The sequence below is a fragment of the Opisthocomus hoazin genome, chromosome Z (genome assembly GCF_030867145.1).
Source record: "Opisthocomus hoazin isolate bOpiHoa1 chromosome Z, bOpiHoa1.hap1, whole genome shotgun sequence".
NCBI lineage: Eukaryota > Metazoa > Chordata > Aves > Opisthocomiformes > Opisthocomidae > Opisthocomus > Opisthocomus hoazin.
In genome coordinates this window covers 3843672-3858715 of record NC_134454.1, presented here as the reverse complement: position 1 = coordinate 3858715, position 15044 = coordinate 3843672, and the positions used below count along the sequence as shown (strand labels likewise).

General features: G+C 36.4%; 1 protein-coding gene across 2 annotated transcripts in view; it reads left to right on the top strand.

Annotated features, from left to right (window-relative positions):
* KIAA0825 (KIAA0825 ortholog) overlaps positions 1–15044 on the top strand; it is a 251925-nt gene that overhangs the window by 94245 nt on the left and 142636 nt on the right. Inside the window, exons 11-13 of one of the 2 annotated variants that reach the window (XM_075446980.1) lie at positions 1050–1240; positions 2205–2387; positions 9600–9710. In XM_075446980.1, coding sequence (XP_075303095.1) covers positions 1050–1240; positions 2205–2387; positions 9600–9710 — 485 coding nt within the window. The remainder of the gene's footprint in view (positions 1–1049; positions 1241–2204; positions 2388–9599; positions 9711–15044) is intronic. The other variant, XM_075446981.1, reaches the window with a different exon arrangement.

Sequence of the window (15044 nt, the reverse complement as noted above, 5' to 3'; positions counted from 1 at the left end):
ATGTTTTAATACAAAATACACTTCAAATATTATGACAGAGAAATACTGCATAATGACAACTTCCAATAACCTGGTAATGTGTTTAAAAAGAAGCTAGATTATTTTGTTTTTTTATTATTATTAGAGAATGCCTGTCAAACTCCTACAGAGTTTTAAAAATCGTGGGGTTGTTTTGTATTTCTGATAATGCTAAAATATCAACAAATTCTTAAGATATTTCCCAACACCACTGGAATGTTGAAAGTGAAGATTCAAGCCTTTGTTCTGATACAGCTTCATCATAGTGCTATTTGCTGAGTATGTATTAGTTAAAATATCTAAATGTGAGCTGAACTATTTACTTCTTAGAGATATTATGGATTAACCACTGTGATTTTGACTCCGCTGTATTTATCTGTGTCATATTGGTGTGGTTCTGTATAGATAATGAAATATTAATACCAATGTTGATTCCTTCCCAAAAAATTTTTAGTTTCAATGAGTTACCATTACAAAAGGAAAAAAAAAAAACTTGCTAAAAAATTTTGGACATCTCTTATTATCAATTCAATTGGTCAGTTGTTATTTTTTTCTACTTCTATTGCATATCCATTATTTATAACCAAAGTTTCACAATCATGGTTATGTGTGGAAATTATGTATCTGAGGAAATACATATGTTTAAGTAATTTAAATAATTATTTTCCTTTGAGGACCAAGAAACTTTAAATTAAATTCATCTGACTATTCTAGTGAGTACAGAATACAGTATATGTTTTTAAAATAGACTTAGAAAACTGTGAGTTTTGAGACTAGGTTAACTAACGATGTAGGAGGTTGAACGCTGTGGTTTGGTTTTGTGGCAGAAATCTAGTTTTGTAACTGAAATGGATCATGTGTTTCCTTGCTATTAAAGGTGTTTCGCATCTTGTCAAGTACCATTTTTAGGTCATCATGTGCCTGAAACTCTTCAGCTGTTCCCTTTCAGATTGAATAATTAAACATACAGCAACTAAATAGACATTTTGGAAGGTGTGTTTTTATTATTTAACGTGTGGTGGTTTTGCTAGGGGGAAAGATGCTCATTCTCTGTCCAGATGTGGCATTACTTCTGCTGTGGTCTTCATCATGATCTATGGACTATTCTACCTCCCAAGACAGCCCAGGAGATTCTTACAGATGTACTAGAGCAATCTTTGGCTATGCTGTCCTCCAGATATTGTCAGGCTTGCCCCAGTTACAAGAGAACACCACAAATCAGGTAATGGTTGTATACTTAATGCACACTTTTAATGGATAAAATAAGTAAATCTTAGTTTTCTGTTACACACTGCTTTGATTTGTATTTAAATGTTAATGAACACAGCAAAGGGGATATACACAACTTATATATTTTGATGTTCATTTTAATTCAATATAGCTTGTATCTTAAAGTATAGTTAATAGTCATGTACTAAACTGGGCAGCATCAAAGACCTCTTTTGAAATCTTGGTGAAATTGTTCCATAAACTGCTTGATTGGTTTGAAAGCCTCATGATGAACAGTGCGTTGAGGAGTGCTGGTGCACCAAAAATGTGGGCAGAAATGGCAGGATTAGAAATCAAGCCATTGATTCATGAAGAAAACTCTGTGTGTTCCAGTAGAATTGGAGTTTTCGTAGGGCTTTTCAAGTGAATGAACTATGAGGTCACATCAAAAGATTTGCCAGAATGAAGCCAGTGGTGTAGAAAGAGAGGGGACGAAGAGGCTATTCCTTCTCCTGTCATTTTAGGAAGTATGAAGCTGGAAGTTCTTCTTGTTGCGGTTCTTTTTGCCAGAGAGGAGGGTCTCTTTAAGAAATACTAAAACAGGTGTCTCCAGGTGGAAGCTAGCCCTAACTCTGTCCTTTCTCTTTCTATCCAATGTCTTGTTTGACTGAAGAAAATGGTGTATTTGTCATCCTGCCCCTGTGCTATATATCTTTCCTGCATGTATAGGTTCCATTTTTTAGATTTTGGAAGCGACATAGTCCGTGGCAGCCATGCAAGTTAAAAACTTAGGAGCTAATCCTTTGTAGGAGATGAGAGACACTCAGCAGAGATAACATTCTGTGTGAGCTGAGAGTTTGAAGTCCTTGCTATGATTTAGGTATTTTATGTTGTCAGAGGAAAGCTCTATTTAACGGAGTTTTACCACTGTCCTGATGTCGTAAGTAATGCTATTTTCACGTTTTTTTTCCCTGAAGAATTGATATTGCAGCAATTTTGATGTCCACTGAAGATATGCTCTGGTCAGTTTGCAGCTCAGTACAGGAGTTTCTGAATCCACATGAAGACAGAGATCTCAAGATCTATGAAATACATAGTCACTGCAATAGTCTGCTCTCTGTGCTGGCTATTTTAACTTCACCACTGAAGAATTTGTATGAGTGAGTATGAAAGAAACATTCAGTTTGAGATAAAATTGGTTCTTGAGCTTACATGGATAGATCTACAGGGTGAATAATTGTGTTGAAATATAAATGCGATGCATAGTGTTGACACGTTTTGATAATGTTTGACTGTTTCTGGATTCAGTCTTGAACTTACCTTCACAATCGTACCTAAAGCCCAATTATATCTACTGGGATTTTAGGAGCTTTGGATCAAACCCCTACACTGCACATTTTTTTGTATAGTGATAATATAGACCATGGTGAATGTCTGGTTTGATTTCCTCTGTAACACAAACAGTAGAATATCGTTATTAATTACTGTCCCAAACTTGCAATTTACTGTTCGGTTAGGACACATTTTCTTAGAAATACATTCTTACCAGTCTAAAAATGTTTACTACTATGGTACCAAAGCTTTTCATAAGGTTTCAAGGACTTCATCACTCATCCAACTGAAAAAATTTCATAGTCTTTCTAGTTCAGATTTATATACCTTCAGCTTCCAGGTAAAGTAGAATGTTCCTCTGACATCCCATAATTCTGTAAGTGCTGGAATTTAATTTACTGAAATGATGATCTGGTTACATGACCCGTATGCATCAACAAATACTAAATATAGTTTAAAAGAGAAAGAGTGTAAAATGACCATCTTTACAAAAATATGTCTTCAGAAGTCACAACTGTAAAGAAAAGGACGTTACTTGCACTGAAATTGGGTCTGAGTCTTTCGTTGCTTTTTCATGCTAAAAATTCTGCTATAAATTTGGTGTAAAACACAATACAATGTGAGATTACAACTTCATAAACAGCGACAACAAAGCCCAAAACTATGAAAACCAAATCCTATTCAGCTGGGGTTTATTTAATTTTTCTGAATAAGAATATTCTAGGTAATACTAGTGGTACACAGAGGAGGGTGGAGACCTCCTTCATTTAAGCTTCTTTAACTAAATCTTTTTTGTGGGCTTATTTTAATGTTTATGGGCTCTCAGGAACATGCAAAAGTGGTTTGTAATAGAATATTTGATCTTGTGCAATACAGGCTCATGGAAAAATAGCAATGAAGAAGATGACCCATGAACAGATTAGGCAGTCCTGCTGTGGTAATGGTAGTGGAGGCAGAAACGGATGTTGTGGTAGCTGGTAGCTCCTTCTGTGGTCAGTTTTGATATTTCACCTTTCCTTTGTGAAAGCTCTTAGAATGGTGGAGTAAAATAAATACGTAGTATAGTCTGTTTCCTTAGCTATTCTAGTGTCTTCCACTAATCAAGTTGTTTACAGATTTATCTATACCTGGATTGTTAAAAAATGTGTGCTAACTTGAGAACTCACTAAGTTTCAGAACAAAGTGCCAACGGAGAGAGTGAGACAGCATATTTTGTATTTTATGTAATATTCTACAGATTAGCAACTTGGTCATATAGTTTTCACATTTAGGCAAATAAATTTCAGTATCCTAATTTGCTTTTCCAGAGAACAAAAACTTGACATGCGTAGGATGTAGCAGCTCATTTAATTTACTATAAAGTACGCTGCAAATCAGAACCAAAATCTGGCAGCTTTGAGTAAGAAGAATACAAAAAATGTCATATTTTGTAATACAGTAAGAAAAATAATAATAACAGTAAAAAACATTGCTATAGAGATGATGCATGTTTCTTTGTAAGTGAAAAGGGATATTTTTTATGAACTATGTATTCAAAACTTCTATTTTCAAAACTTGCAAAACTCTGTTATCAAAATAGTTCTTTCATACTGTATATTTCATTACAGCCAATATTTGTCAGGTAACCTAGACCAGTGCCCAGAATACAAAGAAAAAACAGGTTTACCAAATAAGCTGCTTGAATGACTATATCCAGTTGAAAACATTTTCATATACTGAATTTTATGGTGAATTCCTAAGTCTGTTATTTACAGAGTTGTGCATATTTCATCATGTTAAGAGTCTAAATCAGTAACAAATTTAAAAGTTATGTGTGATTTTAAAGGAATACTAATACTTGATCAGTTCTATTTACAATTACAGCTACATAATCAATATTTCTATCTGTTAGTTTGGCCCTGTATCTTTCAAAACTTTGGTGAAATTCACTGGAAGTGCAATAAAGATTTTTCTTTTAAATCTGTCATGCTCTCTTTTGGTACTAGAAGATTTCCCTGCAGGGTCTAGGTTTAAATTAATCTTTAGACTTCTCAGGAAAGTTTCGTGTAATCATAAAAGCGGTGATGACAGAACATTGTTTTCCAGTTGTCGTCTAATAATAGGATTGGCTCATTTCCAACTTACTAGAGGTGCTGTATTAACTATTGCTTCCAGGGAATTAAAATTATTCAAGATTCTTTATTATGTAGTTGAAATGCAACAAAATAGTAGGGGTGCTGAAAAATTAATAATATCCTCAACTTCAAATAAAGTGATTCTGGCATATTCTTTCTCCTTCCTAATTTTGTGATCAAACGTTGTGCATTCTGCTGTCAATTAGAGTTTCTTTTCTGTATGACGAGGTTGCTTAGACCTGGTCCTAAATTCACTGATGAATCTTGGGTCGTCAGTTTTTAGTACTCATTTTTCTGTGCTTCGTTTTCTTCCACTCTTTTCTGGCTTTCTAGAAGTAACTTTAGCATAATAGAAATTTTGGTTGGAAAGGGCTACTGGACATCATCTAGTCCAACTTCCTGCTCAAAAGCAGGACAGTCACCAAGAGCAGTCAGGCATGAATGTGTTAGCTGACCCATGTAAACCTCCAGGAAATTCTACAGCCTCTCCAGGAGGCCTGTTCCATGGCTGCACTGCCTTAATGCTAAGTACTGCCTAATATCTAGTGTGAACCTCCAAAGCTGCTGGCTATGGCTTGCTGTATTACACCACTCCCCACTGAGAAAAGTTAGTTAATGTTGTCTTTGTAATTACTCTTTGGGCAGTTGCAGGCTGGCATTAGATGACTTGACCCTGTAGCCACCTCTACACCAGGGTAAAGGAGCCTAGATACTTCAACCTCTTGTCACAGATGATGTAGCCTAGTCCTTTCCAGTTTCCTCACATGCTCCTTGAGCTGTAGGCCCAATGCCTGGACAAAATATTCTAGGTAAGACTTAGCTGTTGCCAGGTAGAGGAGGCGAATCACTATTGTTAAGTTTGCTTGGCATACTCTTCCTCATGCAGCCCAATGTGTGGTTTGCCTTGTTTCTAGGGAGAATACACTGCTGCCTTGTGTTCAACACCCTACTGGCCATAAACCCCAGGCTTGGGTTGGGTAGGGTTGGTACTCAGACAGAAAGTTCCCAGCCTAGGTTGTTATAATTCTGTTCGTGAAGCAAAAAGTTGCACTTTACCTGACTGAATTTTGTGAGTTTTTGTTGGCACAATCATCCATGACTTGGCACTCTGCTGTTTATTGTGTTAACTAATGTGCCCGCTTCCCACCGCGTAGTGTCACCTGCAAATGTCCTAAACACGAGTTCTGTCTGCCCGCTTTTGTCCAGATTGTTCAGGAAGCTGTTGAAAAACAGCAGTCTCCAGAATGCACTCCCCAAAACTGCCAGGTGTTGCTGTTTTCTTGCTGCTGACCCAAACCTCTGAAAAAAGAGGATTTTCATCCCTCTGAATTTGCAGTCATCATAGTCTTACTGACGAGGTTGTTGTCAGTTACTCAGTTCAAATAGCCAGGTTTTGTGCAGCGGATCTAACAGTTTCAGTGCTGCTTGTGGATTTCGTAGGAGAATCCAATGCTGTTCTTTGTTCATCATTTTTTACTGAGTGAAATTTTCCAGGAGAAGCAGGCTGGAAATGTACAGTACAACAGACCCGTTTACAACCTCAGTGTAGAGAGTGTCTTCTGCACCAGGTTGAGCGTTGCTCGAGTTCAAGCAGATCTATTCTTATGGTTTTTTCTACATTCTTTAGTCTTTTACACAGAGTAGGAGATACCAATTTTCCTGTTAGGGAAGATCATTAAGAGTAACGTGGATGCACCTTTTCATGATTTCATATTATGAATTATTATATCTTACTTTCTCAACAAGAAATCAGGTGAATGACTTGAATGCTGAGACAAATTTAGAAATGCTGTTGGTAAAATTGCTGTCTACTGGGTAAAAGTATCTGTCATTCAGTTTGAAAAACTGAAAATATTTCTCTTAATTATAATTCTCAAACTTGCTCTTCAGTCATATTTATTCCTTGTACAAAGAGCTACATCCTTCGAAGTCTTCAAGGAAATACCATTAGGATGCATCTTGTTGGCATCTCATTTTTTCACACCTGCACTGAGGCTTACAAGATCAATTCTCACCTTGTCATACTCTACTGAAGAAGAGAACTACTGTAACTTGGAATCTTGCTGCGGTATTAAATACTTTCACAGATGCTATCCACTGCTTTGAGACTATAGGCAGCTGCTTTAACATAACTTGTAGTCAAAACAAGTTTCCTACTAGCTATTATTATACTTCTGTCAGAAGAGTAGTCGAATTAAACCGTCTGGCACGGAGTTCAGTTTTCCTGGCAAGAATTACATAGCCAGCAGTGGACACTGAGAAATGCTGGCACCAGAATTATTGTATTATCATTGGACACTTCATTTTTTACAGTATGTGAAGTTCTTCTGATATTTAAACAATGTTCAAAGCCCTCATATTATCTCAATCTCTAATTAAAAATTTGTGTAGAGGTTTTGTTGTAAGCCTCAGAGTCCAAAAGTCTGCTCTATCCTTGTCCTTAGGAGACAGCCAAGAACAAGCTGTTTTAGCCCAGAAGTCTCTCAAACACTTCATACATAGAATCACAGAATGGTTTGGGTTGGAAGTGACCTTAAATATTATCTCATCCCACCCGCCTGCCATGGGCAGGGACCCCTTCCCCCAGCCCAGGGTGCTCCCAGCCCCGTCCAACCTGGCCTTGAACCCTGCCAGGGAGGGGGCAGCCACAGCTCCTCTGGGCAGCCTGGGCCAGGGCCTCACCACCCTCATGGGGAAGAATTTCCTTCTTATGCCTTATCTAAATCTCCCCTCTTTCAGTCTAAAGCCATCACCCGTTGTCCTGTCACTCCCTGCCCTTGTCCCAGCCCCTCTCCAGCTCTCTCGCGGCCCCTCCAGGCCCTGGCAGCTGCTCTGAGGTCTCCCCACAGCCTTCTCTTCCCCAGGCTGAGCAGCCCCAGCTCTCCCAGCCTTTCCTCCCAGCAGAGGGGTTCCAGCCCTCGCATCATTGCTGGGGCCTCCTCTGGATTATCAGTAGACAAGATGTGGCCTTTTATTGTATATAGATTACCACCCAAACTATATCTATCATGCTTTTTTGTAGGAAGTTTGCTGTATGCTTTGCTATATTAAGAAAAATACTTCAGAGGAGGAGAGACAGTAAGATTTTTTGTTTTATTTTTTCACAATGTTGAAATTACTGTCTTTAAAAAAATTATTTTCTGGTTTAAGTTCTCTCTATGTATTACAGTCAGCTTTATTTTTAATCTTCAGGTATTCATGAATTCACAAAGAGCACAAATTTGCTATGTGCTAATCCTTCTGCTCAGATATTGCTTAAGATCATTTTGAAGTCTGCAGTAAATTCTTCCTACTAATTTTGTTTGATTAGTAAAATTAATTTCCTAATAAATCATCTTGTCTTTTGGGGAAGTTCAGAAGCTATATACCTGTCCTTCTTGATGAGCAAGTGTAACTCTCTTCTTTCGTCTGCGATCTTATAGGCAAACAGTGACTTTATAGACATGTAGCTACACTTCTAAATTAGTTATATGCAGCTGTGAAAAAGAGTTTAAAAGTGATTGTAAATAATTAAATGACAAAATACAAATTCTATTAATGCCATAATGACAAAGCACCCTATAAGAAAGGAGAGAGTTTACTTTTTAGGTTAGGAGCTCCAAGGGTTTCCATTCTGTCTCCAGTTTTAAGTGGTGAGATCCACTCTCACTGTTTCCATATCATGGCAGTAGCTTTTTTCATGTCATATGGAAAGATTCTCTTGTCCTGAAAAAACCCTCTGGTCTTTGCCTGAGGTATTTTGGAACGTCCTGCTACTCTTACTGCAATAGAAGGAGTACTGACTCAACAGTGGGAATGACATTGAATCACTCCAGAAAGTAAAGCGAATATACCATAAATGAGTTCTGTAGAAGCGGCATTTTTAAAGGTAGTTACCTTCTTTATAAAACTTAGAAAATCCCAGACATGATATATGGAGAAACAAACTTCAGAGGAGTTACTAAGATGAAAAACTGTGAGCAAAGTAAGTTGAAAAGTAAGGTGCAGAATAAGTGATAATCAATTATGGTGAATGGAGGATGGATGCAACAGTCTATATCCCCTCTGCTGGAATCGTATTCAGTGTAAACGAGAGTAAAAAGGGAAGAGGTCAAGGGACATCCATTCCTATCACACATTATTGCATCCTAGTGGTTGCTCCACAATTGTACAAATACTAGCATATTTGTTATTATTTATTATTAAATATTAATTAAAGACAAATATTAAATTCTGTAATTCTCTTCCTATAACTATGTGTATTTCTAATAATATCATTAATAAAAATAGTTAATTTTTACTATCAGTGGATTGAACACGTCTGATCTTTGCCTCTCACAACCCTTGGATAAGAGAAGTAATGCAGAAGTGACATAAAGCAGTCCTTATATTTGAAAACAGTGTTTTTTTCGTCAGATATTCTCTTTCTCACAAGCCAGTGAAGGTCTAAAGCTTCTGGTTCAAATTTTTGTCCAGTTTATTCCAAAGTCTGTATGTACTTGCATGTTACTCAAATGAGAAGTATTATAATTTCAAAAGATATTTTACTTATGACTATGATAAAAGTATTGATAATATGATACATGTATTGTGCAGAAAGGCGAGAGCTATAGAAATGAATGACTGAAGAGCAATTTGCTCATTCAATGCCTATATTCAAAGATAGTTTGAAAATGCACTATGTAGGAGTACAAACAGAAGAAATCTGCTTGAACAGTACTGACAGTGCTAGATACCAAGTTTCAAAGAGTGAAAGTAAATAATATGTAAAATGACATTTTTAACAGTACATAAGATAAATAAATTTGCAATTATGTGCATGCACACATATCTTAGTACTATTTATCTTAGGGTATTTTCTGTCTTCTATTTAAACATGTTTAGTACCAGTGGTATGAATGGATTTTCAGTCTTCCATGTAATCCAGAAGTATTTGGGTTTTTTTAGGACATTTCTGAACAATTCTGATGAACATCTTCCTCAAGATTTTTCCAAAGTATTTTATCATCCATTACAGTGGTTATTTTGCATACCATCATCCTGCTCTTCCTTACTGAAGTAAGTATCAAAAGTTGATTGTTGTAAAAGAATGACCAGATAGTCAATATTAATCAAATACTAGTACAACATTTTGAAAAGAGTATATCTGAATAAATATCTAACTAATATTCCAATTAAAAAATATAGGAACTTTTTAAAAATTCATTGCAGATTTCCCTAATCTTTGAACTTTAAGAGTCTGTAAGAAAGGTCACTCTGAAAGCAGTGCTCATTGTAGCTTTTTGCTAGTGTATTCATTATGTTTGATATTTGAATTATCTCTAAGGTTTTCTTGCTTTAATTAAAGAGTATATATCCCTTCACAATAATGTAGTTCAGCACAGGTGCCATTTTGAAAGACTTATAATTAAAAGGGAGATAAAGAATGTGTGCCTCTGTTTATGATTGCTGGTTAAAAAAAAAGTTTTATATATAAATAACTTATTGAAAAATATGCTGCTTGATCGTAGTTGATTTTTTTGGAGATTACTGCATGATTAGAGGCAAAAGCTTAATTTCTTTTTCTGTGTCACTGCATATAATGACAAGTTACATATGAGACATATGCTACCAGCTGTGCTGTCATTCCCTTTCTAATTTTGAACCTCAAGCACTCCCACACCAGTGCAGATCCTCTCCTAACCTCTTCACCTCCTCCTACTCTTCAAAAGTTATTTCCTGAGAGATTTTCACTCTCCGTTTTCATGGAAAGCTGCTTTTCTGAGTTTCTATTGTGTTTTCTGAGAAAGTATTTCTATATCTTGGAGGAATATGTTATCGTCAGTGGTGACCTATGGTGACCTATTGAAGACCGATGTGCTGTGGTTTTGTTACCTCTTACCTTGTACGTGCAGTACCTTGTACCTTTTACATCATAGTATCTTCCCTATGATTTTTCCCCATACGACACCAAACATGCTGATTTCTCTCCATAGCCTTGCCTCCTTCCGTGGTGCCCCTGACACCTGCTGAGCCAGAGGCCACGGATGCTGTGACTGAGCCGACACGTGTGGCTGGCCAACCAAAATGCCAAACAGCGTGAATAACCATTGCATTCAGAATGTGTCCTTTTCCCTGCTTGAAATAGAAGTTTTTCTAAAGCTTGAAAGATCTTGTGCTTGTAGGATGCCTACCTCTCAATCGCGCTTCAAGGAAATTTCTCAGTGGTTTCATACACTGTGCTTGGGTAGAGAGAAAGGAGAGGAGAACGCAGGATATAGGAAAGGCGATGACTGCATGATCATTGTAAAAGGGTTCTACTCTATTTCTGGGAAAATTTATGCTTCATTAAGGACTCACTGCAAAAAAGATGAAAAGCTTTTTGATGCCCTAATCCAAGGCCAGTACTCAAAATTTAAATTATACTGTGAGTTATGAGGTTTGGAAGATGACTTCACAAGTGAGTACCCTCTGCTGAGTTACAGTATGTAAAGAAAATGCTGGTACCATTTCAGTGTGACATAATTCTCTTTTTTGCAGTGGAATGAGGATTTTACAGATGCTATTTAGGACAGATTTGTCTTGAACAAAACTATTCCAGAGCTATCAAACATTTACGTATTTTCCATGGGTGAAAGGTGGGAAAATATACGTCTTCTTGACCACCAAATAGGAAAATGAGGAGAAAGAAAACAAAGAAAGCACATCTCTGAGAAGATGTAGTTAGTGTGTCTCTGTGTGGACAATCCAAATATATGGAGCCATGTATACTGTCCTGGTGATAATGAGTGAACTACGTTGGTAAAGTATTTAACGTTTACTTTTAACAACACACCTTTTAGCTGCTCAGAAAAAAAACAGTGAAAGACCCTGTAACTAGTGAAGTAATTTGAGGGACATATTCTGAGGTGTTCCAATTTTTTTATCAGTTTTACACTGTGTATTTATGTCATGGAAGCTTTTCTTTCTTTAAATATTGCACTTAGAATATTAACAAGACACATTATGTTTAAGTATTGCAGTAAACCATTTTTTACAGCATCCTAATTCTTCCTGGATTGTTTTATGTTTTTACTTCTTACGTCTAATAAAAATATGTATTCGCTTCCATAACAAAATTGGAAGCACAAGCCATTGTACACCTCCCAGCTGTGGCCACTGAATTTTTAACTGAAGACTCTAATGTGGCATAAATGTACCTTTTAAGTATTTGCTCTTCCTAATTTTGATATTTCAAGAGAAAGTTTTGCTAGTTGCTGAAATGATTTTGTTTACAATTTCACTATTTAACCAGATTTACTACATTATTTTTCATGCCTAAACATGGCTAAAGTCTGTTTCCTCTTATCTATTTGACTTCAACATCTTTGTCAATGTTGTTAACATGGATTAAACATTTATTTCTCATATAAAATCTTGAACTTGTCATTTGAGGTTTTCTTTTTTTCTGTCTTGGATACCAACCAAAATAACATGGTTGGTTATCAAACTAAATAATTACTGATAATTTATATTACAGTTCCCTTAGTGGTAATTGTGATTCATTCTTTGCTTCATTTGGGGCTTATAATCACACCATTTGCAAATCAGAGTTCTTTTTTTTTCTTTTACTGTACAAAACTGAACATTTATATGTGTGATATTTATATGTACTTCACCTTTTGTCACTTTTTATGAGGCTAGTCTTATTTTCACTAGTACTGAGCTACGAGGATGGGAGAACATATGCCTCTCCATATGCACGTTACAAAACTTCTCAGTGCATTTATTGGTGCTAGCTTCATGGCTGTAGGGAATGTCTGCTATATTTTATTTTTCCTCCAAGTGAGTCACACCATTGTACATTTCAATTTGCAAGAAGCTTAGAGAGCCAAGAACTGGTGTATATTACAACATGATAACTTCCCATCTGGTCAATGACAGACAAGTTTTATTTCAACTCAAATATTCTAAAAATGGCATTTATTTCTAAAGCAATTTAAAATATTATCCTTCATAAATCTGATTGACCAAACCTGCCCCCTTTTTTATAGTTTGAAGGCAATGAGTGACCTTATTAGACATAATAACATGGCATTCAGGGGAGAAACAAAGTGAAACTGGCCCATATATTTTAACTGAGTTTGTGAAGTGTAGAGTTTGCTCTCAGCCACAGCACTAAATCTAGTATGAATATAGTAATTGTTTTAATTTAAACTTTTAAGTACTAGCTACTACTTAGTTCTTAACATGCATTGGAGCTTATATATATAACTAATCTTGAATGTACAGAAATTAAGATAATACTATTAAGAATGCAAATCCCTAATGCTGAAAGTTTGAATGCAAGATGTATTTTAAATATGGAAAAGTTTAGGCTGCAAGTTCTATCAAGACTTAAATGTATGTGTGTATATATTTTTGATAAATACTATTAGAATCTAGTATGTGCTTGTGTGCAAAAACATAATTGTCTAGCCAGTGCTGCATTATCAATGACTGCATCTAATGTACTAGACGAAAAGCACAAAAGCTGTACATAAGTTTTCATGGCACATGCATTGCTTATCAAGTCATAGGTATTTGCTTTACTGTTAAAATCCCAAAGGCTGACTGTTACAGTATTAACTGTGAAGTTTTGACATAATAGTGTGATGTAAAGGTCCTGCTGGGAAATGGGGCTATGGAAGCTTGGTTTCCTTCGATTATGTCAAGGTTGCCCTGCAAGATGTGTGGCATGACGCTTTTCCGGTAATGCAAACATCCATACATATGAGGGGCTAAACTAGAGGAGTATTATCAGCTTTTCACTTCCAGACGTTGTAGGCTTGTGTTAGATATATTGTCTATATAGTAACCTAGACTGAAGTGCGAAGGTTTTGTGCAGCCGTCTGTCAGTTTTTTCGTGCGTGCATATGAGCAGAGTTGCGTGGCAGCACACTCGGCTGAGTGAGATGGTTGCAGAAGTGTGCATCGCAATAGAGAAGTTCGCCCTCCATTAGAACAGCTACATGAACCCATTTTACTTCTGTCCCAATACTGCATATAAATGGCACATACGGTGTATGTGCAGAGGCATACAAATCCTTCTCTAGTCTGACAGGAAAACCTCAGGTTGCGTCAGGGGAAGTTCAGATTGGATATTAGGAAAAAATTCTTTGCTGAAAGAGTGGTCAGGCATTGGACCAGGCTGCCCAAGGCAGTGGAGTCCCCATCCCTGGAAGTATTCAAAAGCCATGTAGACGTGGCACTTCAGGACATGGTTTAGCAGGCATGGTGGGGTTGGGTTGGCAGTTGGGCTTGATGATCTTAGAGGTCTTTTCCAACCTTAATGATTCTATGATTTTATGAAAACAGAGCTCCTGATGAGGAAGGCTTTAACTGATGCTGAAGGTGGTGTGTGTACTGGCAGATAATGTTTATGACTGCATGGTTAATGCCTCAGCGCATAAGTAGTTTTTAGAATGGTGCAGGTAAAATTTATGTGCATAAAAGTTTACATATGTGGTGCATAAACTTTCAGTGTTAGCAACTATTGTGGTATAAACTTGTAGCCAAAATGAATAAATACAATCACTAAACATCGGTTGAAATTTAATTTTAAAACCTTCCAAATAACGAAAAATTTAGCTTTCCAGGAAAAGAATTACCCACAACCCAGTTTTGAAAATGTCTTTTAAAAATATTTCAAGAAGAAGATAATAGCAGATGAACATCTCACAGGACAAGATTTTTTTTTATTTTTTTTTTTTTTTAATTTAATTGCTCTGATACGAGTTCAACAGTTGGTGTTGTGTCATTGGCTGAGTTCAGAAGAAGCCCTGGAATGTTTTTGTTGGGAAGCCTGAACTTTTGCAGAACATGGAAACTACAAACAGAGAACAAAGCGCAATCTCCTTAAAAGCTAATGAATTTATACTACGCTTTCTTACTTCTCCCTGCCAGCAAAGCAGTTATCCAACCAGTCTAATATTTCAGGTGGAATTTTTGGGTTGTGTAAGAATTGGTCAACCTAATGTGGAATCTTGCAGCCCCTTTGAGCATTCTCTCTGTTTTTTAATAAAGAGCTTCATATACTTCATCCAGGACACTTCAGAGCTCTTACTAAACAATTAATGTAACAGTGAACTAGAGAATAATAGCCTTAAATTTATTCAAGCACAAAAAAAGATCCTTTTGCCTGGTGGAACAAGGCAAACATGGTTCAATGAAAGAGATAAATGAAGTTGCTTTGTATCAGTTATAACTTTGGCAGACTACCAAATGTTAATTTGCTTTTAGCTTGTTGAGATTAAATGTAATTCCGTCCCTGAGCTGCCTTAAAGTAAGCAAGCATGAAAGCATTTTCAGAGTAATCTAGGAGGAACTGACATTTAAGGGAGTTAGCATTACATCTGCACTTTAAGGATATTAATTTCATAGATAAATTAACTA